Source organism: Leuresthes tenuis, unplaced genomic scaffold (genome assembly GCF_036924035.1).
Source record: "Leuresthes tenuis unplaced genomic scaffold, fLeuTen1.0.hap1 SCAF_4, whole genome shotgun sequence".
Taxonomy (NCBI): domain Eukaryota; kingdom Metazoa; phylum Chordata; class Actinopteri; order Atheriniformes; family Atherinopsidae; genus Leuresthes; species Leuresthes tenuis.
In genome coordinates this window covers 6,498,550-6,521,624 of record NW_027325358.1, presented here as the reverse complement: position 1 = coordinate 6,521,624, position 23,075 = coordinate 6,498,550, and the positions used below count along the sequence as shown (strand labels likewise).

Genomic DNA, 23,075 nt, shown 5'->3' with positions numbered 1-23,075 from the left:
CCCAAAACTTCTAAAGCTCTTATGTCATTCAAAGCCTGATTCATATCACATTTCATCAACAATTGATATTCACAAGCTATTGAAAGTCTATTCCACTATTCAGAAAACGTACAAAACTCCATGTTTTCAAAAGTAAATGCATTATTTGGATATTTGGGACTTTTCAAGTACATTAGAAAGTTAAAACATCAAGAAATACGACAAACGGGAGTTGGAAAAATATACATTTTGCAAGGCTGTTAAAAAGAGAACCAGCATGACTTTCATATAGTAACTAAAAAAAGTTCTATCTATCTATCTATCTATCTATCTATCTATCTATCTATCTATCTATCTATCTATCTATCTATCTATCTATCTATCTATCTATCTATCTATCTATCTATCTATCTATCTATCTATCTATCTATCTATCTATCTATCTATCTATCTATCTATCTATCTATCTATCTATCTATCTATCTATGCGGATGATGATCCGCCCACTCTGTGATCGACTGTCTTGGACTTGTTCCCCTTCTCTGCTATCAACTGTTCGGCCTGGATTAGACAAGGAAGCCGACGTTCTCGGAACAAGTCTGCTAACGGAGATTTCTGGTTCCACAAACCAACCAGCTGGTGTTTTCTCTGCAGATTAGCCGCCCAGTTTGGACAGGTTACTGCACACGCAGGGAGGCAGGCTGCGGTCATGTTGACCGAGCCGGCCACATCTGAGGGCTCTTCCTTCCTGCAGGCTTACGATGTCGGTGGGACTCGCTAGTTTTGCCTGATCGTCTCTCAGCTCCTCCGCTGCTACATTAAGTTGGCTGTTGTTGGACTCTCTCTGCACGGAGTAAGTTGTCTTCTTCGCACCCGGACGTTAATTTTCGCAGGACTGCGGTTTATGTGGATGTACAGCATGTGCAGGGGTCTGGCTTTGCTGTTTGACAGCAGCTCTCAGGCCACAGTGGTGATTAGCACCAGCTCTCGGAGGCTTGTTCCAGCTGTGGCTGTTCGTGGTTAGTTATAATTACTATTTTACTGCAAAGTGGGATCTTGAAGAGGATGAACTGACTTAGAAGTTAGCCACTTAAAAAGTAACACAACATCGGGAATTGATTAACTTAAACAAAACCAATATATTGTGTAATCAGGATAGTCCCTTGTGAAATGGTTGCTTTCTTCTTGTGCTTGAAAGAAAACTCTTCTATTCGCTACTTTTGACTTTGGACGTCAGCTGTGCTGATATATCTTTTCCTGATGCTCAATACTTGGGCCGATTTTATCTGCTGTTGTGTAATTAATGTATAATTTTGCCAGTTATTAGTTGCTGTTGGCAGATGCAGATACAATGCTTCACTATTATGCATTTTCACACGGCAAATTACGAAAACAACCTCAACTTACAGTACTGTGCAAAAGCACGAGCCCTTTTTTATGTATGTCAAAAGAAAAACAGAGAAATGGGCGAATAAATGGAAATGCAGTATTTAAGACACAATTCCAACCAGTTTGAAAGTCAATATTTTTTTAATAAGCACCTTTTTTCTCCAACACAGCCTGAACCCTCTTAGACAAGCTTTCTGTCATTTAGCAGTATTCAGGAATAGTTTTCCAGGCTTCTTGAAGGACATCCCAAAGCTCTTCTTTGGATGTTGGCTGCCTTTTGTTCCGTTCTCTGTCAGATGATCCCACACTGCTTCAATAATGTTGAGGTCCGGGCTCTGGGGAGGATTCATCCCTCCATAAGACCTGCTGCCACTGATTTTCAGTCCACTTCTTGTGTCATTTGGCATAGCTCAGCCTTTTCAAGGGCTGGAATGAAAGTAAGTGACTTTAAAAGACCTTCTGAAAACCTGGAGAACTATTGCTCGAGACTACTTTATTTCCAAAAATATCTGTCTCCTTGAAAGCAAATATAAAGGAAAAAAACATTTTGCACTGTGCTGTACTGTGATGTAAAACACAAGACATTTAAACAACACACATTTATTTCTATGTAACAAATTCCAACAACTCTAAAGCAGAGGTGTGATGTTCGATATGCTGGTGCTGTGGTACATTGTTTTTGCTGGTTGAAGGCTTTAAGTGCTGAACTCTACTATAAGAAGTACATCTCCTCAGTGCGTGGGTGACATTTACAAGTCAGGGTTTTTTTAGCCTTTTAAATTGCTTCAGCTTTTGAATTCTCTCTGCTGTCTTTTTCTCACTGTGTCAGGGATCACGATGCACAGTACCGGAGCTTTCCAAGACCCTACCCAGGGTTTAGGGGAACGGGGTGAGCTGGTCCACTCGTTATCTAAAGAGACAGCTGGGTCTCCAGATGCCTCTGAGCTGGGGAGTCCTCGCTGTGCACCAAACTTTGACCTCTTCAACATGGTCATGTCCTACAAGAGAATGGCTCTGTTCCTCGAACCAGTTGTAGATGCAGTGGAGCTCATTCGCTACTTGCTCAGGTGCGTGTTTATAGCTTGTGTGACCATCTTGTGATTTCCATATTTACATTGAAGTATTCATAGTTTTCTGTTTTTTGTTTTTTTTAATCACTCAGATGGAAGATGCCACTGTGCTCTCTGCTCGTTTGCATAGTCCTTAATGTCTTCTTTTGCACAGTTACTGAAGGTAGGAATAGCCATTAGGCATCAGTATTGATCCAGCTGACTTATGAATAATTCAGTAACTTGTTGCTCTGCTTGCCTGTCTGGTAACAGTTGGATGGTTCACAGTGGGTGTGGTTGCAGTATCTGCGCCTGCTGCCCTGGGTTACCTGCAGGACAGGTGTGGGGGCAGAGCCTCAGAAGCTGAGCTCCAGAGGAGGCGCTATCATGCTGTGCACCGCCGAGACCTGCAGACGGTCCATCTCACCAAACAGGAGGCCATGCTGGAAGTCAAAGACCTGTAAGATGAAAGCTGCTGGCTTGCAGCTTATGCTTACTTTAGATTTTATTAATCCTTTGCTGATGATCTTCTCAAAAAAAATGTCAGTGACATCAGGGAAAGTTCAGTCAGCTATTCCCTTAATGGCCTTAATGTTTCAGTGCTAATGTACTCTGTGTTTGTGTGGATTGGCAAAGAAAGCTGTGTGTGCACTCATCTTTGAGGCTTTTTCTAGTTTAAGACCGTCCACATTTTAAATATTACTCCTCTTTGTCTCCTAGAAGATGAGCTTGCAGAACAAGTCCTTAATTATCTGCTTCTTTACGACGTGTCATTACCGCTGCACAGTAAAATTAAACAAAAAAGAACATGTTTGGTGCGGGGCCTCACACACTATCCATGATAACCCCGCATTAGCTAACATAAACACGTGTTTTAAAAGCATTTATGTGTAAGACTCACTGGTTTTCAAAGCTTTTTAATTGCACCTTTGGTGGAGAATTCAATCTGTCATAGAAAACATCTGTCAATGACTTTTAACAAAGACAACATTACTACTTATCCTTTTTTTGGCTGGACTGTAGTTTCCTGTCTAGAACCATAAATTCAGTTGTCACTGATAAAGTGAAATGAAGTTACACGCCAGCTGAGTTTTGGCCATTTTCCACTGGCTCCTGCTCTTTCAAACTATTTTTGGTGTGCACTCTCAGCAAGAACACATGCAGAGCCACTATGATATGATAATCTTGGTGAGTGCTAAACACTCAAAATGATTCGTCCACTGCACAGCAGTGATGCTGACATTGCTCAATGTCTACACATGCATACAACTGTGAATACCTCTAGTGTGCCAGATGCAGGTGGAGAAATTCAAGATTTCCCTTTTCAGGCTCTTGACCGGCCCTGTAACAAATTTCTCACACTTTTGCACATTTACAGTCCTGCAATATGCAAAACCAAGCAAAGTTCAGCACTTTGCTTGGTTTTGCTTGTGTGCCTGCTCGTTTCTACATGGTATTTGTTCATGTGCTGGTGAAAATACGTCTTACATTGTAACATGGTGTGAGTGTGGTTGTGTGTGTTTTTCTGTCTTCAGGTTGAAGCACCTGGATGACATGTTGTCCTCTGCTTGTCGGTCAGCAGAAGCTGTTTACAAGGTTGTGTACTGGGATAATCACAGCACGTCATCAAGGTCTGAATGTACACACGCACACAAAGACTAGTTTTTATATAGACTAGTATGTTTTTATATCCCTGTGGGGATTCCTTAGCTCCTTGCAGGGTATACAGGGGTGTATAGAGTATACCCACTTTTAAATCTCCTCTTGTGTGCAACTCATTGCTAAAAGTACATTTTTGTTTTGATCTGCATGTCTTTGAATTTTATTGGATACTATTTCATTTGATGGGTTTGTTAGGTTTACACATTTAGGGCACTAATTTAGGGCACTAATGATACTTCCTTCCTGTTTTCAACAAGCAGAAGATATGTGACAATGTGCAAATAATGATTTTTGGTTAAACTAAATATAGAAACGTAAGAAATGGTGTAAATCATTTGTATCAGGTGCTGGTTGAAAAAAATTAGAAAGAAATATAGAGAATAGCCACCTCTCCAGGCAACACTATGCCACTACCTAAACATAACTAGAACCATGTCTTAAAACCATCACAACTGAATGCCTAACCCATAACCTAATCAGAATTCCAACCATAAAAAACCAACATTTTTTGACACTCAAAGATCCACCATTTACTCCCAAAAACACGTTAGACCCCACAAGTATACTGGGCTCCACTTTTTGGACTTTATGAAGATCTAAACATACCACAGGCATTGCATGTAGTTGAACTTAACAGCCTGATCCATATTACTGATGAGATCAAGTATTGAATAAAAAACATTATTCATTTACAGTAAACAATTGATTAAGCTCTGCTCTGGACTCTGGAATATTGATAGAACTGTTGTTCAGACTTATGTCAGTAGTTACAGCTCCATGTAATAACATTTATACCTATGTTTCCTAAGAAGATTGTGGCTCATCATTTCCTCACGTGGTCTGGATGTGACAGCCTCTTTGTCTCCCTTCCAGGTTCTATGGGGGCATGCTGATAGTGGCATGTCTGCTCTACATCGCTCCTGTGGGTTGGGTGTTTGCTGGGCTCAACAGCGCCATCTTCCTGTGGAACAAAGACTTCTACAGAGGTTTGTTCCTTTTGTCTCAAACAAGGTTAAAAGTAACAGTTGTCTCCTAGAACAGAGTTTCTCATGTGCTGTCCTGTTCTCCTGTTCTAGTTTTATTGGACCTGAGGAAGCTGTTCCACGTGGGTCAGACCCAGTCCTCAGAGGGGGTGAGTGAAGAACAGGATCAGGGCAACTTGCTGGACAGGACCCCTACACCTACTAGCCTTGAGGTAAGAGAAATGACCATGGTGGAGGCAAACTTGGATGTTAGTTTCCATGCTGAAAAATGAATCTCTTGTGATTCACATTAAAACCAACGACAGCTGTAAACCTCTTACCCCGTGAACTGAATTTATAGCGGTATAAATCCATGCATGGACTTGTTCCTCTCATCTGTGGTACCACTGTCTTTGTTATGATTTATTCTCCATCAGGGGCTCAATTCAGTCTGACTTTGACAACAAGGCAACTATGACAACAAGGCAACAGTAAACTGAAATCCTTACTGTTTACATATACATTTACTGATGTTTGTTCAATATCCCACAGTTGTTTCCATGACTGCTGTCCAGGGTGCTGATTCTGGGACCAACAGGTTTTTGTGAGCTGTTTGACGTGCACTTGAGTATGCATGTATGAATCTGTGTGTGTTTGATAACAGGACCTATCTCCTGGCAGCGTAGAAGAAGCTGAGGAGGCTGAGCCAGATGATGAATTTAAGGATGCCATTGAGGTAAATAAAGACCTAAAATCTGATACATTTTCTTTTACATATTCAATGTCACAGACCTCCTGCCTTAATCTATAAGTCCTTAGTCTGGCAGTACAAGCCAAATTAATTGATCTTGAAGTTCTCAGCTGATTTTTAAAGGGTGTAATGAGCAGGTAAAGCTTGAAATGCTCCTGCAAAGTGCCTTTATGTCGCTCATCTAACTCGATCAACCCTGCCTGTAACTCCCTGAAGTCATCCTTTCTTTTCAAGCAAATGTTATTTCTTTCAATGGTGTGATGGTAATTACAGAAATCTATTTTGTTAGATGATTGATAAGTGATTTTTGCAAACAAAATAGATCAAATGCTACATTATACATTTAAAAGATTGTTGTTTTCCCATCACAGTATGGGAAAATAAAGCCACTTCATGTTGATGATACACCTCCTGTTTTATATATCTATATTTTTCCCTCTGCTGTCGTCTGAACTCAGGAAAATTCAGTTTCCCTGCAGGTGAGTTTTGATTAGTGAAGGCGGTGAATTTGCACTTTACTTTCACTACTTTACAACTACTTGACACATGAACTTCATGTGTTGTAAGCGAGTGTGTGGTTACCTTATAGTGTGGTTGCTTTGCTTTTTGAAGCATGGTTATGTGTATTTTCATGGACAGTCATCCCGAGTGTCGGTCCTTGTGTGTAATATTGTTCTTGTGTGTTGTTTTGTTTCCTGACAAGGAAACCCCTTTGGTCTTATTGGTAAGTGGATTCTCTCCATCAATCCACCTGTTCATCTTTAGGTTTTACATTCGTGAAATCAGCTTTTGCTCCCTTGACCCCTTTTTAGTGAAGTGTCCCATTTAAGGATTCTGTCAGTGTTAGTGTGTTTTGATTGAAAGCATGTTGTGAGGTTTTTCTTTTGAAATCCAAGCATGTGGATAGATTACTTGGAGCACAAAAACACGCATATTTCTAAGGTTTTACATATCAGAACATGATAAGTAAAATCATCTGGTGCTTACCAGGTCTTAAGTTAGATCCATCCAACCTCAGATGAACAACAATTCATAACATTTTACACATTATTGAACAAAAACTAAGCCAAAATACAGAAGCTGTATGTGAAAAATGAAGTAACCCCATGATTCAGTAAGTTGTAGAAACCACCTTTAGAAGCAATAACTTGAAGTAATCGTTTTCGATGTTATCAGTCTCTCATATCGTTGTGTCGCAGTTCTGCCCCACTCTTCTTTAAAACGTTGTTTTAGTTCTTGAGGTTTGCAGCATCAGTTGATGCACTTTTTCACACATTCTGTTGTAGATTTGCTGCTGTGTTTGGGATCATTGTCCTGTTGATAACTCAGTTTCAGCCAAGCTTTAGCTGTCGGACAGATGGCCTCACATTTGACTCTAGAATACTTTGGTATACAGAAGAGTTCACAATGGCTGCAGAACAAGCCCAAATCATCAGCCCTCCACCACTGTGCTTGACAGTTGGTATGAGTTTTTTTGTGCCGATATGCTGTGTTTGGTTTTCTCCAAACGTGCTGCTGTGCATTATGACCAAACATCACCACTTTGGTCTGGTCTGTGGCCTTGTGTTGAACTTGCTGGGACGTCCACTACTGGAAAGATCGACAGCTGTTCTGAATGTTTTCCACTTGTGAATAGTTTTTTATCTGGAGAACGATGGACTCAAAATAGTTTGGAAATGACCCTTCTCAGATCGATGGGCAACAACAATTGCTTCTCTAAGGTCATTGCCGATGTCTGCTTGGCATTGTGTTAAGACACACCTGAATGCTGCAGACCAACAAACTGACAAAATCTCTGATTTTATAGAGGTGCTCAGACCTCACACACAGCCCTGGTCTTTTGGCTTGTTTTCTTTGAAATAAGTATTAACATGTGGTCTAATATGCCAGATGTTGTTGTTACCTAATTAACCTTGTAAGGACCAGATGATGTGTTTAATAACTTACCATACTGGATAATGGTTGGCCTTCTTCCATCTTTAAACTGAACTAACTATTTGCTAATGAAGCTTCATGTGTAAAAGTCAGATAAGAAGAACTTCTCATCTGTCTGACAGCAGGAAAATTAATACATTTCTGTCCCAAACTGTCATACTTTTCATTACAGTACAACAAACACAAACTGGTTATCTTGTTCTCCACAAGCCCAGTTTGTTGAGGTGTTTTTTTCCTTTTATATCCCCTTACCTTGTGGTCCTTTTGTGACATTTTTATTTAAAAAAAACAGTTGCAGATGTGCCTTTTAATGGATTAGGTTATACTAACCTGACTGCCTTGCCTTGGTTGACAAAAAGTTAGTATAGACCTACACTAAATCCTGTTTTTGGTACGTATTTGTTGTTAAAGAGATAGAGACGAAGCACATTAAATAAGGGAGGTTGGTGGCCTTGTTGTTGGCTGTTAGATAATGTCTCACTGTCTGTCCTGCTCTTCTCTGATCATCACATTAGTAACCATAGTACACATAGGGTCACATTAGTCAATTTATATCTGAAGCATCTAAAAAGTTCAGCATTGGTAAACAGGTTCCATCCTAAGTTCAGATTTCCTGAAGAGTTTGTAACCACCTCTTCTTTTTTCTGTCCCTCTCCTCCCTCCTCTTTCTCTCCCTAAGGAGGATGATGATGGGCCTCTTGGTGCTCCAGAGTATGACACCATCTCTGAAAATGGTCTCCTGAGTCGCAATGAACCAATACGCAGCAAAGTGTCCAAACTGACAGAGAAACTGCGTAAACGCTACCCCACGGCCAGCACGGGTCAGTCTCCACTGATTTCATCCTTCTTTTTGATTATTTTTATACCTCAGTGATAAAGCAAACATTCCTGTATGTTTTCCATTTTATTCTCCACATTTTTCCATCTCTCTTGGTTCAGCTCTCTGTTTGTCTCCACAGGCAACTGTTCCAGCTGCAATGCTGTCTTCTCAGTTCTGAAGAAGAGGGTGAGACTGAAAACATGTTACAAGAGTTTGGAATATATTCACACCTCACCTCATTATCAAATCTGATTTTAGCACTTTTACTGGCACCAGTTTCAGACAGATTTTTCTCTGTGTTGCAGAGGAACTGCAGTAACTGTGGCAACAGCTTCTGTTCCCGGTGCTGTTCCTTCAAGGTGCTGAGATCTTGCATGGGGGCAACAGGTAAGAATAATTTGTTGATATGGATTGATGAAATAGCTTTAGAGCAGCATAATGTAACATCATTCTCGTTATTTCTTGGAGTTGTGGTCACATCTTCTCATTATTGTTTCCTCCTCAGCTCCAGAAGCACAGAGAGAGACCGTGTTTGTGTGTGCTACCTGTAATGCCTCTCTTAGCAAGTTACAGTGAGATGGCATTTTAATTTTCTCCCAAGAGCCCTTCACTGAAACCAAAACCCACCTGCCTCGGTTTTCAAGTAAAGGCACATACATCTGTCAAGATTTCACCCACACTGAACTCCAAACCTCCTCCTGCCTTTACCAGCCACATCCCTCATCAGCCTCTCTTGTTTGTTGTGGGATTTCTGCTATAATGTGTTACATATTTCCTGTTTGAACTGTCAGTGGTTGACTGGACCTTTTGAATCAGGGAGGTTTGATACAGAACACAAAGAAATAACGATCAAAGGACCTGCTTTCTTTCCCTCTGAGCAGAGAGAAGTACAAATCCTGCACAGTGGAGGCTCAGACTGAGCCAGTTGTGTTTGGTATAAACTTAACAGATGTCAGTACCTCAGCACAAAAAATCTGTTCCGTCTTGCGCGGCAGATAAACTGTACAAAGGAATTCTCTGTAAGAGAAAAAACTTAAGGCCTCTCTGTAAATTTGACATACGTTTAGATTGATGCTGAGGTGAATGTGTACCCCAATTTAAACAAGTTTTGTATTTGGCCTTTTGCCAGCCAAATGAGTCAAAATGTTTGCACAAGTTTTCTGTCCTAACACGTCGTGACTTTGAACTGTCAACAGTGTCAGGTTATCAGGTTACTTCAACTGCCTGACTTCCATTTGGTGTGTAGACTGATATTTGACATTTGCGACCGTAATACTCTCTCCGGTGACTCGAACTGTGCTTTTTCCCTGCCTGTGTTCTTACGAGCTGAAGGAGCAGATATGCAGAATAAGACAGTTATCTAATAGTCAAATTGTTGAATCTTTCCGTTTGTCATAATTGCTGTGTGAACGATTAATCTTATTGGAGTACTGTGGCAGCCCAGACATCTAAAGGTCCCAAATGCTTCTCCCCTTTAACTGGATAAAGAAATGTTTGAATGGACAGAAACCAGCTGAAACTGTCTTAACAGCCTCACTCTCTTGCAAGCAGGACTTGACTTGAAGAAGCGATTTGGAGGCATTCAAACCCAGGAAGTTGATCCTGGTGGCAAAGTCATTTTAATCATGATTCAGACACAGATGATTGTAACTGTTTGCTTTGCTTTTATGGTAATCATGTATTCATTGTCCCTGTAAATTGTTCTAATTGTTGTATATCAAATATATTTAATTTTAATCTCCACAAAGTGCAAGTTCTCATTTGACTTGGTGATTATTTCTGTATGTACAGGCTCTTATGTTAAATTTTAAAAAGTACCACTATTGAAATAAACTGAAGCTTTAATGTACTGAAAGTGAGGAGATAAGTATTGTCTTTTTGACATGGCAAGATTTTTTATAAGCAACTAAAAACACAATTGTAACCACATTTGAATGCTTAGTGTAACATTTGTATTACCAATACAGCCAATTTATAGTGAGATTTTAATTTGATAACATCTCATAAACGTTTATTTGAATTCTGTTTTCAAAGAATTTCTTTTTTCCCTAACTGAGCATGAACATGATGCATCTGGTCAATAATTTAGTCTTGATGGCTTGTTTTTGGCAGCTTATATGTGCAGGAGGCACACAGATGGGATGTTAGTTTATGAAGCCTGAAGTAAGTTTAGGGCAAGTTTGTCGTGCAGGCTCAATCTTTAAAGCTTTGGTATGTCTTTTAATTTATTAACAATTGATACATTATCATTGTGTAATGTGTCATAGATAAATCCTAATGATAAACCCAGAGAAAATTATCAGCTGACACTGCAGCTTTTTTTGCTGTCTACAGAGGGTTTTACGTCTCTTTATTTCAGACCTATTCCACTGATCCTCCACAGAGGTGCTACAGGAAACTACTGTAATGGGAAGGAAACGACATGAAGAGGGGAACAAACCTTCACACCAGACCATCATGAGTTGGGAGAAACACAAATATGATGAATATTACTAAATACCTAGGTGTCATGTTGGCTTAACTCTCAATTACTGAAAGCTGCTAAAACCAAATCTTCGTAGAAATGTTTAAGTTTTATTGACAAATACACATTAAGCTGCTCGTATTATTTTACATATAATGGTAAACATTTTCTCAAAGCGCATCATAACTGTATACTTGTTGAAACACTAATCATTCATAGTCCATGACTGCTTCTCTTTAGCCCGCTGTAACCTTGTGTTTAGGTGATGGTTTATGATGAATTTATTCCTTGAGTCAGTTTCTAATATTTTGGTCACAAACATTGTCTCCTGATTCTGTTAATTGGTTTTTCATGTCTTTTGTTGTGCATTTCTTTCCTTTTCTGTCGCGATCCTTTGACCTCTTCCTTGATCTCCCTTCATGTTTCCCTTTTACAATCTTCCCATTTTGTTTGTATTTGATGGGACTGGGAACAACCCTCAACTTTTGCCACACTCTAAGCTGAATTTCCCCGTTGAAGGAGTTTTTATAATTCTTCCTATTGTTCCAGCTGACAGCTCTTTGGTTGAGACCCTGTTTCTTGCCAATCAACCTGGTGCAACAGCTCCCTAAGTTTGCTGGCACTCTCTTTTAACAGCAGATTCATTTACATATTTAGTTTAAAAATGCAAATTACAAGGTGATTCCATGACTTTCCCCTCCATTTGTTCCAAGAAAAAGAAACTATGTTTTCAAGGCAAGTTTTACATAGCCAAAATGTCCAGCCGATAAAATAATTTTGTTCATATCTATGAGTGACAATTTCATATTTTTTGGCAGAGGTTATAACAAGTGTGATTTTCCTGTCGTGTAGGGTTAATATTTTTTGCTATAATAAATTAGTCCCTCCTCACTTTGAGCCTGTAAAAAAAAGCTGTACGATCGTAAGCCCCGCCTATCCGACTCATCCACCGATTTAACCCCGCCCTCCCCCTCCTCCTTGTCCCACTAAAGCGATTTCAGTGCATGAAGGGACTCTCCCCCACGGCCACGGATGGCAACATGGCGACAGAGGTAAGACCAACATTACTGCGTGTTTTATTCCTCGCCCATGTTTCGGTGCACAGCCCGAACAGTGCCATTATCATTAAAAGAGAAAAAGAAAAACCGGCGCGGGTGCAGTTAACACGGTCAGTGAGGGCATCGAGCCTGTGTCACCATTCAGTTCCTCCCCCCGTGAATGTGGTTTGACCGTGTCCTACATTTTCAGGGCTAGTAGTTTTCTCACTCTTTCTTTTTTAAATGAGAAAAACAGTATATTTTGGATTTTAAAAGTCTGTAGCGCGACATGAAGGCAGAAAAGAATCAAGAAACAGCAAATCGACGCGCAGCCCCCCCACCCCCGCGATGTTAAGCTGTTTTGGTGAAAGCAGATCTGTTTTTGTCTGTTGATCGTTAATCCGTTGACGGGCCACCGTTTGACCACCGTCTGCACACAGAAACACGCAGGAAAAGCTTTCAGCACCATGGACAGAAGCCACGCCGCCGGCCTCTTTTGCCTTCATGGATGCTAAATTAATTTTTAATGCACTAATCTGATTCAGCCAACACAACCCCTGATATAATCAAGAACAGTAACATATTTGTTAGTAATCTGTAATGTTTGGATGACCTCCATCAGTCTGCCTCATCTTGTTTCCCCTCATTGATCTGTTGTGAGCTGTAGTGAAATGCAGGTAATTCTTCCCTCTAAGACCAGAGAGAAGGAAGGGAAATGATCTATGTGTGTGTTTGCATAAGATACTATGTCCACTACTGGGCTCTGCTCCAACAGTCAGCAAGACAGGAACAATTGTAGCCACAAAGTGATTGATCACATTCTGTCTGCTCCCACTCGATCATCCTACACCTCCAAATCAGCTTTAGTTTGTACACATTACAAGTGAACAGGAGCTCAGAGATGTGCATCGAGCGACAGAGGTCTCTCTCTGAGGGCTTATTACACAGATACTGTATTTACTCTTGTCGTGTCATTTGCTTGTGTTTGATTTGTCCTCCTCAGTTTCATAACCTGCAGGAGTTGAGGCACAGTGCATCTCTGGCCAACAAAGTATTCATCCAGAGAGACTACAGCGAAGGAACTGCATGCAAGTTTCAGACAAAGTTTCCCTCCGAGCTGGAGAGCAGGGTGAGGAACGCCCTGTGTTTTTTTTCACCCATGCTACCTCCTCTTAGTATCTATTTTCTCTGGTAGAAGAGCATCCACATATTGGAAAGTAATATTTTCCTCACTGCCACCTATGGAAATCAAAGTTAGACACTATCAAAAGTGGCATAAACATCCTTTGGATAACAGATTTCCCTTTTTTGTAATGTTGCTCATATGTGTCTCAAAATGACTCTGCGTCACATTCATTGTCTTTTACTGTAATTGATCAAACCGTATAGAAACATTAGTGAACTTGCAGCCAAAATAACACTCTATGGCATGCACCTCTCCCCAGCATGTCCCGCTCCCCCGTTGTTTTATATCTCTCTGTTTATGATCGTTTGTCTTTTTATGTCTCCAGATTGAGCGGACACTGTTTGAGGACACTGTGAAGACGCTGAATAACTACTACACAGAGGCAGAAAAGATCGGAGGACAGTCCTACCTGGAGGGCTGTCTGGCCTGTGCCACAGCGTATCTTATCTTCCTCTGCATGGAGACACGTTATGAGAAGGTCAGACTGCTCGTCTTGGACTTAATGTAGTTTGAAGATCCAGAAAAGTTTGGCTCGACTTGAATTCCATTATTTTAACATTTTATTTGTCTTCTCTGTGTGTCAGGTGTTGAAGAAGATTGCCAAGTACATTCAAGTGCAGAATGAGAAGATCTATGCTCCAAGAGGTCTGCTCATCACGGACCCCATAGAAAGGGGAATGCGTGTTGTATCCTTACTCATTTATGGCATCTGCAGTTTTGTTTTCTGTGCAATTTGCATTATTGGTCCTGAACTACATTCACCAGATCGAGATATCTATTTATGAAGACCGGGGTTCCAGTGGGTCCAGCTCAGGCAGCAGCTCTGTTTCCGGCAGCACTGCTCGATGACTGGATACTTCCTAAATAAAGTCCCCATGAAGAAGAACTTGGGACAATGATAACTCTCATTTTTCAAAAGGTTATACACCCTGCAGCTATGTTCACTCACAGGACCCACCAGCTTTTTAAGATTATTTTGCTCCTGACCTGTCATCACAAGCTTGTTTACATTAGATGCTTAAAACATGCACTTTAATAGTTTGTTGCACAGACATGTGTAAGCCATCAATGTACAGGAGACATTTCTAAATGCAGCTAGATATACTTGGTGTGATCATACCTTTTTCTTTCCTTTTTGTTCTTTTTAATGTTAAAAGATGGGGAAGAGGAAGGTGCTGGAACAAAAGTGAAAACCACAGCCTTCACCAAACCTCATACCTCAACCAACACAGCTGCACCACGTGGTACAGATTACAGCAGAACCCTGACCAACCTGGATACATAAACAAACTCCTACCCATTGACACTGCAAATTAGACACTGGCATATTATTGTTATCTGTTGCTTAGTGTGAATGTTCAGATTTTAGAGAATGATATACATGAGTAAGGTCACACAGATGTTCACCTGCCATAACCTGAAATAGACAGTATTAAGCACCTCTTCCTCTTTCACCTCTGCTGTAACTCACACTGTTGGTTGCAGATGAATGTTATTTGACCCATTTAAGTTTATAATGTAGCAGATCTCTCATATTTCTCACACGAAGCCTCAATTTGATTTGTTAGGTAAGCAGACACCTTCTAAATCCTAAATCCCAACCTCTTGGTTTTACAGTGTGAGACCAATGCTTCCTAAATTTTGATTATGCAAAGACTCGCTGTGCATCACATGCAGCAGTAAGTAGAGAAAGGACGGGTCAAAAGTCTTCCTGAATTCTGACTGTAGTATTTTAAAGCATACCAACCCTTCCTTGATTCATGGACAAACTTCCAAAGAATAGTAACTGCCAAAAACTGGCTCGCAGATGTGAATGTGACTTATTTAGGTGACATTTTGTGCAAGAACAAATTTTCATACTGCTTGTTTGATACACGTGGCAATGAGGTATATACTGTACAGCTGGTGTCAAATAAACAGTTTCATCACAGCTATCATTAGTTATTGTTCTGTTAATTGATTGAACTGGTATTCCATTAGTCTCGTCACAGCAGGACCAATGCACTTCATTCTGGCTAGTTGGATGAAACCAGAAACCTCCTTTTTTAAACCCTTAAATATGCTGGGTTTAACCTTCTTTGTCTAGATAATTTTACTTGATGCGAGCAATCAAGTCTAACGCTACAGTTTAATCAGACCTTTAGTAATGACGACAATGACCTTGGTGGTATTTAAATATGTAAGGAAGCCATGACAGTTACTCTACCTGCACCGTAACAAACACTGCTGCTAAATGGAATGCAGCCAATGTTATAGCTGTCATGGCTGTCATTTTCATTTAAATGAGTGCATGTAACGTAACAGTTGAATAATCTACACTGCCTTTCAGTTTAGCTCTTATTTTTCCATTTAGTGGATTAGGTCCAGCCAACAGGGGAGTAAATGATTTTAGGTTACATTTGTCAGTTGGCCAGAAAGATGACAACAAATTACTGACAGTACTGTTGTGCAGTGGCTGAGTCATGGCGTTATTTTAGCACCGCTAATCTGCAATCAAAAAGAAACGGGTCCACAATAAAAACATTTTTTAAAAAGTATGCAAGTAAAAGAAGTTTGTGATTAAAACAAACTTTGTTTGTAATCTGAAAGTTTTTTCTTGCTGTAGAGCCGACTCTTTCTGGTGGGGTTTATGCTAAAGTTAATTCTAAGTTGATAGTAATGATTTGTTTGCAATGGTTCCCTTTGGATTGCTTTTACAGTCTGTGATGTTAAAAATGTGGCTCATTTAAATGTTGGTGTTTGGGAATAACAAGGCCTTAGCATGATGTTTCCATGTTAAGCATGTACCTGGCAAATTAAGCTGAAATTGCAGCTACAGTGTAACAAAATGAAATGCATTGGTTACTACTTCATTTATCATTTCGGTAGAAGTGCATTTCACTATTTGCAACAAGACAACATGCACACATTTTATTTGTCCTTTCATTCACTATAAATAGGCACATTTTCATAAAACCATGAGACATTTACCACGAGAAATTGGAACAAGGATATTTATATGTGTAGCAGACACTTTGTTATCATAGAAGGAAAAACAAATGTGAAAGAAATAAATCATGATTCACTGATAACATGTATTTGCATCATTCCAGCTTTCTGGTTTTGAGCATGCGAGTTCACTGAAATACATTCATGGTTTAATAGAACATGTGGTGAAAACTGTCAGTAATTACTAGGGATGCACAGATATATCGGCCTGACATCGGTACTGGCCCATATTCAGCTTGTTGACTGCAATTAACCCATCAACAAACAGGGTCAAATCAAACTGATGGCAGTCGCATATGTTTATTTGATGTCACATTCGCTTTTCCCTGAAACTGACAGGATTTGCCCGCAGTTGCAGATTCAGCACATATCCATAAGGTGTCAGTCTAATTCCACAGCAGGCTCTGGCAGGACACTAGCATGAGAAGGGAGGGTTGTTTGCATGTATTTCATTCCCTTTCCCCCCTTTTTCTATTTAAGAAAAAATGTTGGCCATGTATTCATCTGTTTCTGAGGAAGATAAGCAATTATAGTCTGTAAGACATGCTCAAGTAAAATGTAGGCACTACATTACAACTTATAATAAAGGTTGGCTAATACATGTGCATTAAAAATTGCGCTCTTTCAAAGATGGTGTGATGAAGAGCTGGAATATTGTTTTTTTGTTTCACTGATATCAAAGGAGGGGAAAAAAGCTCAGAATCTCAGAATCAAAATCTGCCCACAATTTCACAATCAGTATATCCCTTGTAATTACATTTTTTTTTCTATCAGTGACAAATTTAAGTTTTTGCAATGCTGAAAGCCTTCGGGACAGAATTTACACTCACTGCATGCAATATTAGTACGATGTAACAGACCGTGTTGATGCAAAGTCCCCTATATTTGCATTCATGCTTACACGAGTGGCTATAAAAACATCTTTGGTAAACCACATCATACCGATGTCAATTTGCCACCACAGAAACAACTTCAGCCCATTAAATAGTAAACATACACATAGAAGGATGCGAAATATGTCTGACCGTTGATCCTTTAGGCTGATGTTTGTTCTAAGCTTGTGATGTTGGATGACAAACTGTCATTATTACCCTGAAGGCAACTCTCACCTCTGATTAGTCAGTGCAAACATCACTGTGACACACAGCAGTGAAAATGTGTTAAAACAGGAAGCTTCAACCGTTGAGACTGAAGAACGAACACCATAGTAAAATGGAGCCGACGCTGCATGGATGGAGGGGGAGAACAAGAGAACAACAGAAATGCTGGATGAATCGGTGACAGACTAATATCAGATTATACCTAGACATTGTGAGTGGTCCACACTGAAACCAAGATCATCCACGTGGAGTGAAGACGAAGAACTGCAGAAGGTGCGTGCTCAGGGGAATAGCTCAATATGTGTCTTTTGCACAAAACTGTGATTCTACATCAGTCAAATTCTAATAAGTGTTGTTTCAGCAGGTCTAGGAGCAAACTCAGTACACATTCCATAACTTTTTCTGCTGTTGTCGGGTCTATATAATTGGAAATGACGAGGTAGTAAGACAGAAAAAACCAGAAGCTCACAGTGCAGAACACAGATACAACCTATGTGTATCCATGAAATGATAATCTGACTCAGCCAGCGTATTGATATTCAACAAGTTTATTTAAGATAGTGAAAATGAAAAGTTAGTGAAAATAAACTACTCATAGAGTAAAAGAAACAAGAAGGCCCCTCTTCCAAAACACAAATGAAAAGAAAAGAATCGAAAGCCTTGTTCTCTGTAGCAGTATTTCATACCACAGCAAGTCTTTATGGCTTTTCATGCGACCTTCCTCAAATACCTGTTGAAACATAAAACTAAAGTAAAAATCAGAATCATGAAAATTAATTAAAATAAGACTAATTCATTATAGATCTTAAATAATAAATAGGCTTTTTATTTTAAAAAACTCACCTGCACAGCGACCTTCCTTGACAGTGAAGCCACTTCCACACTGAAAAAAAACAACAACAAATAAGCTAATTCAAGTCAAATATATGGAGAAAATTGCAGTTTTTTTTCTTATATTTTGTTGTAAAACAGTTTCTAAATTAAGTGTGATAACAGTGTAATAGACGAAGAGGGATACAGATTGCTATGGCAATTGACGTCACTTACAGACATTGATGGAAATAATTCAGATGCTCATAATTCATGCTGTGAGTCCGTGCTGTGTACCTGCGTGTCATTGGCAAGCACAGAAACTACCCCTTCTTTAGGATAGGCTATTTCCACCACGGAATTCATTTCACCAGTCACAAGAGTTCGGCTGAAGGTAGTGCCATCTGACCAGGAGACCTCCAGTACCTTTACCTCGTCCGATCCTGGGAATCATGGGTGAAAAAAGAGAGGTAGAAAATATAACTTTTAAAAGCTAATTCTAAGTTAAATACAAGTTGATTGCATTTGCACAAAGTCAGGCCGGCTGTTTCCCACCGATTCAAATGTTCTAAGTTAACCGAACTGCATGGTGGCAGTCACCACATTTGGGTTATTCTTCTATTAGCAGAAACTCAAAATAACTTTAACAATTTTTTGTGTGTTTTTTTTTATTATCATCGAACAAGCTATTTATATTGGCAATGTGAAGATATAGGAATTTTTAATCATGGTAATTTGCATGATTGTGAAGTTGACTGTGATATATTGGCATTTATTTACATATTATAGTGGATAAAGACACAGTTGATGCAAAGTTATAACGTTGGCTCTATTTTCTGACTAACTGCAAAGTTTCTCGAAATTTACAAGCTATGAGCCACAGAAACAGTAGTTAGGAGACTCGGTTTCTGAAAATTCTACAATAACAACGCTGCTACATTCTAGACACTGGACCTCTAATATGCTGACATGACAACTGTGGCAATGAACTATTGTTTCTCCTCAGCATCTTTAACACGTAAAGGAACGTACCTAAACCAAAGTGGGCAACGGGTTCCATCTCACACAGGTACCCAGAGCCTCCATCAATGATGCGAGTGAGAGCACCGCTCTGAGCGGTGAAGGCCGTTACCTTGGCACCACGAGCAAAGGCTCCCAACCGGGTACGAGGAATGACTCGCAGCCAGGTGTTGGACAAGCCCTGTCAACAAGGATGATAAGTTAGTTTGTGAGTAATGAGAGCCAAGTTATTATGAACAAACACACATATGCACAAGCACACACACACCTGTGTGACCTTGAAGACAGAGATTGGCTGCTGGGCGCTCTCGCCATGTGCCAGCAGCAGGTCCAGCTTTCCGTCTCCATCCAAATCTGTCACAGTGCCACCTGTCCAAAACACACACAGTGCTTTAACTCCAACAACTGAAACAACAAGTTTTTATGTTACAGCCACCTCATCAAGAAGCTGACAGCCTACCTGTTCCTCTCCCTTCGGGCTCAGCAGCATCTCCCACATTAAGTTCCTGGATCAGAGGATCTGCGTTAGTCCTCCTTGAAACCCTGCAAACAAAACAAGCTTCTCAAAAATTCTGATAATGTCAAAATCTATTCAGTTTACAGCCATTTGTCAGGGTGTGTATTCAAATAATAATTGAAAGATTACCTAAACAGCCTGTTAGGGGCGTTTCCTCTATAAGCAATATTGTTAAAGAACACCTCCAACTCTTTGTCATTATCAAAGTCAGCAGCGATGACAGTGCGGATAGGTGAGGGTGCAGCAAATCCCCCAGTAGCAATATTCTGCACAAGACAAAATTCAACTTTCAAGCCATGCTTTATAAAAAAAAAACTTTAATCACACCAATTTCTTCTCTTTTCTTACCCGAAATTTAGAGTCGCTGGTCTGCAGGTAAAGTCTGTGTGGGCCGTTCCAGTTGCCATAGACGATGTCTGTCTTTCCATCACCATTGAAGTCAGCTAGTGCCACTCCTCTGCCATGCTGGTACTGGTCATCCACACCTTTGTGGGCATAACAAAACATAACTCTTTTTAATAAAATTCAGCAATGAAAGACTAATGCTTTCATACTATTTATCCAGAAACATTCTTACTCAAGCCTGTAATGTATAAATTAAAACTTGTGACTTCTTGTAGACATTGTGAGGTTGTCATATAACCAGTGGCAACTTTGTAATAAGTTAAGCAAACAGGATGCATGAGCAAGCAGACACAAGAGTGGTTTTAACCTGCAAGTCAGTCCAATGTGCTTAAATGGTCGCATTTTATAATATGATGCAAACAGATAAATAGATTGATATTTATTTTTACAACAGTGGTGTTACATTTCACAACTGTAGGGAGAGCCAAAAAAGTCTTTAGTGTTACTTTAAGATGACTGTTAAAGACACTTAAAACTAGGACCTTAAAAGACATCAAATTACTACAAAATATAGAGACACAGTTAACTCTACTCCAATCACTTATGATTTTGTCTTCTCCTGTTTTTTTCCCACCTGCCTGTCGTGCCATGTCCACAAAAGTCCCATCTCCTTTATTCTTAAACAGGAAGTTGGGTCCATTCTCATTGTCGCAGAACACGTCAGACTTCGCTTGGTTCAGGATTGGTCCGACAACCACACCGCGACCACCTGAAAAGCATGACAACCGTAAAGGCTTCAGTTGCTTTTAATTACTTCACAACATGGCACATTTCAGTTCTGCGTGACTTCTAACCTGTGAGCTTGTTGACGCCAGCCTCAGCAGCGACGTTAGACAGAGCAATGACTCCCTTGGACAAGTCACTAGCGGTCTCGTCCATTTCGAGGAGAACGTGGGGGCCGACCCTGCCTTGGGCGTAGTTAGCCACGTAGATGGCATAACGACCTGTTCCCTGCAGAACAGCAATAGGTTTAATAGAGGGAAAATTAATTTCTAAAATACAGAGGGTGGGATGTGTAGAATCAAATGATGAACAAGGTGGGTTTACTGACCTTTCTGTCGATACATGCAACTGAACGTCCTGCCATGTGATTAGCAACACCACGACGTATATTGAGTTCATCACTGAGCAGATCCTCATAACGACCATTACGAAACTTAAATAGCTTGTCTGAGTAGGTTGCCCGCCCTGCACAAAAAGTAATATTTTATGAAGAGAAATCATTCAGTCATCTAAAATTATTTGCAGGAAATTGTCAATTTTGTTACTGAGAATGCTATATTTACCAGAGTAGGCATTGTTTGTATTGAGGAAATAGATCTCCTCGCGTCCATCTCCATCCACATCACAGGCAGTAACTCCAATAGCATTTCCTCCTCGGTCCCTCAGTGCATAGTATGGGGAGTTGCGGTCATCAATAGCAATGTTTACCAGCTTGTTCAGGGTGCGGTCGTACTTCAGCACCAGGTTGGGCCCATTGTATCTGAGAGCAAACATCACATATGTTTGTTTGACCGACATGGTTTTGTGTTAAATAATTGAATTCAAAAATAAAAATCACATTAGTCATCATTTAAAGATTTTAGCACTCACCCTGCCACCACCACTTCCAAGTCACCATCACCATCAACATCTGTCACAGCCATGCCATAGTTGAGTTGGGTGGGATTGTTCACACTATCAGGTGGAAGCATAGACTGTGTGACGTCCTTGAGCATGGGCTCAGAGTTCTGGGCATCAGACTGATACCAGAGTGTGACCAGGAGGAGCAGCAAACCCGAGCCCCACATGATTGCAACCTGATTAGACACAGAACAAAACTTAATTAAGAACTTAATGCAACTCAGCTCGATATGCAGCTTCTCTTGTGCCAAACAGGTCTGATACTTTGTAAATGATTAAATCACAATTTACACAGTTTGTGAAACTGTGAGACATGTGAGGTTATAAGATGGAGAGGAAATAAAGTTAAAAGATTCAAACAAAAATCAAAGGATAAGCCCCACATTGTCATTTTAGGCTTGCAGCTATTTTTGTTATCAGTCTATCAATAAATGTCATCATTTTCCAATTGTAAGAAAGCAATCCTCTCAAGTTTCTACATATTTAATGACACCAAAAATCAACATTTTTGCAGCTGCAGTATGAGCACACAGCGTCGTTTTTAAATAGCATTTTCTACGTTACTGTCTATAAATAAATACTGGTGATGCAAGAAATGATCTATAACTTGATCTTCGTAGTTTGCACAACATCCAGCTTTACCGTATGTGTCCTCTGTGCAGAGTCGCACGCAAAATCTTTACTCCATCACGATGATTGTACCCTCTTACCGTGTCAGTGAATAAAGATGCAACCGATCAGATTTCCCCGAGTGAAGTCAGTCTTCACGGTGATGCTTTAAATAATCTGGCAAAGGGTTTCCACCTTACACAACTCGTTTGATAAAACATTATGAAACTGCTTGTGTAATGTGGAGGATTCTGGCCAATCAGCAAGAAACTAGCCGAATAATTAGAATGTTGGCCAATGGGTAACCTGTATTTATGTGGGTGTATCTCTGAGACCGTGACCGACCATGTGATTGCTGTATAAACAAATACCGTCGTCAGAGAATTAATGACATCTGCCGTGTTATTATGTCACAATGTTAGAGACTTGGAAAGCTATCAAACATTTGTTGAAAAAAAGAAAAAAGTGAAGACACAAACTTACTCCACGTTTAGAAGGATTCAGCTTTACTGCCGTTGTAGGTACCAGATGTGCTCGGGTTACCAGATCTGCTCGGGGCCCTGCGCCTATTGGCTGGACGTTGGCACGATGACGTAAGGGAATGTGATTGGTCCGGACAACTTACTGAAGATGTAAAAAAACCAACCTATTGAAGTCGTTTTCGAGGCTCTTCGTTGGAAACATGGACAGCTTTTACAAAGAAATCCAGCATTATCTTTCGAAAGGGACTTCACCCCGAGCACATATGATTCTTATGAAATGGGACGCA

At 40.1% G+C, this 23,075-nt stretch overlaps 3 protein-coding genes across 7 annotated transcripts; 2 read left to right on the top strand and 1 right to left on the bottom strand.

The window, feature by feature from the left end:
- The first annotated feature begins 535 nt into the window (after window positions 1–535).
- zfyve27 (zinc finger, FYVE domain containing 27) lies at window positions 536–10,402 on the top strand. Of its 2 annotated transcripts, XM_072384272.1 has the most exons (14): window positions 536–832; window positions 2,198–2,435; window positions 2,531–2,601; window positions 2,691–2,877; window positions 3,953–4,048; window positions 4,953–5,065; window positions 5,156–5,274; window positions 5,706–5,777; window positions 6,251–6,271; window positions 6,496–6,516; window positions 8,407–8,548; window positions 8,687–8,733; window positions 8,853–8,934; window positions 9,053–10,402. In XM_072384272.1, the coding sequence occupies exons 2-14, from the start codon at window positions 2,206–2,208 to the stop codon at window positions 9,121–9,123; spliced, it is 1,272 nt and encodes a 423-aa protein (XP_072240373.1). In that variant the 5' UTR covers window positions 536–832; window positions 2,198–2,205; the 3' UTR covers window positions 9,124–10,402. The 2 variants fall into 2 exon arrangements, with proteins under 2 accessions (XP_072240373.1, XP_072240374.1); XM_072384273.1 differs by lacking the exons at window positions 6,251–6,271; window positions 6,496–6,516.
- Window positions 10,403–11,982: 1,580 nt separating this feature from the next.
- golga7ba (golgin A7 family, member Ba) lies at window positions 11,983–16,284 on the top strand. Of its 2 annotated transcripts, XR_011915351.1 has the most exons (6): window positions 11,983–12,063; window positions 13,052–13,177; window positions 13,560–13,712; window positions 13,819–13,920; window positions 14,000–14,153; window positions 14,392–16,284. XR_011915351.1 is itself a non-coding variant. In XM_072384264.1 (5 exons), the coding sequence occupies exons 1-5, from the start codon at window positions 12,016–12,018 to the stop codon at window positions 14,081–14,083; spliced, it is 513 nt and encodes a 170-aa protein (XP_072240365.1). In that variant the 5' UTR covers window positions 11,983–12,015; the 3' UTR covers window positions 14,084–16,284. The 2 variants fall into 2 exon arrangements, 1 of the variants encoding a protein (XP_072240365.1); XM_072384264.1 differs by having other exon boundaries at window positions 14,000–16,284.
- On the bottom strand, window positions 16,278–22,848 carry crtac1a (cartilage acidic protein 1a). Of its 3 annotated transcripts, XM_072384262.1 has the most exons (15): window positions 22,408–22,555; window positions 21,668–21,873; window positions 21,361–21,557; window positions 21,126–21,262; window positions 20,869–21,025; window positions 20,649–20,783; window positions 20,018–20,154; window positions 19,799–19,935; window positions 19,613–19,695; window positions 19,421–19,521; window positions 19,165–19,333; window positions 18,430–18,575; window positions 18,166–18,205; window positions 18,009–18,052; window positions 16,278–17,446 (listed from the first exon to the last, which is right to left on the bottom strand). In XM_072384262.1, exons 2-14 carry the CDS (start codon window positions 21,862–21,864, stop codon window positions 18,045–18,047), a joined length of 1,644 nt encoding a protein of 547 aa, XP_072240363.1. In that variant the 5' UTR covers window positions 21,865–21,873; window positions 22,408–22,555; the 3' UTR covers window positions 16,278–17,446; window positions 18,009–18,044. The 3 variants fall into 3 exon arrangements, with proteins under 3 accessions (XP_072240363.1, XP_072240362.1, XP_072240361.1); XM_072384261.1 differs by lacking the exons at window positions 16,278–17,446; window positions 22,408–22,555 and adding an exon at window positions 22,790–22,848 and having other exon boundaries at window positions 17,855–18,052; XM_072384260.1 differs by lacking the exon at window positions 16,278–17,446 and having other exon boundaries at window positions 17,855–18,052; window positions 22,408–22,554.
- Window positions 22,849–23,075: the final 227 nt, after the last annotated feature.

What these genes read in the sequence shown, in the direction of transcription:
- zfyve27 (XM_072384272.1), top strand. Translation starts at nt 2,206, where the DNA reads ATGCACAGTACCGGAGCTTTCCAAGACCCTACCCAGGGTTTAGGGGAA. An exon ending in AATCACAGCACGTCATCAAG is followed by an intron (nt 4,049 to 4,952) that starts GTCTGAATGTAC and finishes TCTCCCTTCCAG; the next exon opens with GTTCTATGGGGGCATGCTGA. An exon ending in AATTTAAGGATGCCATTGAG is followed by an intron (nt 5,778 to 6,250) that starts GTAAATAAAGAC and finishes GTCTGAACTCAG; the next exon opens with GAAAATTCAGTTTCCCTGCA.
- golga7ba (XM_072384264.1), top strand. Translation starts at nt 12,016, where the DNA reads ATGAAGGGACTCTCCCCCACGGCCACGGATGGCAACATGGCGACAGAG. An exon ending in CCTCCGAGCTGGAGAGCAGG is followed by an intron (nt 13,178 to 13,559) that starts GTGAGGAACGCC and finishes TTATGTCTCCAG; the next exon opens with ATTGAGCGGACACTGTTTGA. An exon ending in TAGAAAGGGGAATGCGTGTT is followed by an intron (nt 13,921 to 13,999) that starts GTATCCTTACTC and finishes TACATTCACCAG; the next exon opens with ATCGAGATATCTATTTATGA.
- crtac1a (XM_072384261.1), bottom strand. Translation starts at nt 21,864, where the DNA reads ATGTGGGGCTCGGGTTTGCTGCTCCTCCTGGTCACACTCTGGTATCAG. An exon ending in GCCCGAAGGGAGAGGAACAG is followed by an intron (nt 19,522 to 19,612) that starts GTAGGCTGTCAG and finishes TGTTTTGGACAG; the next exon opens with GTGGCACTGTGACAGATTTG. An exon ending in CTGTCTTCAAGGTCACACAG is followed by an intron (nt 19,334 to 19,420) that starts GTGTGTGTGTGC and finishes CCTTGTTGACAG; the next exon opens with GGCTTGTCCAACACCTGGCT.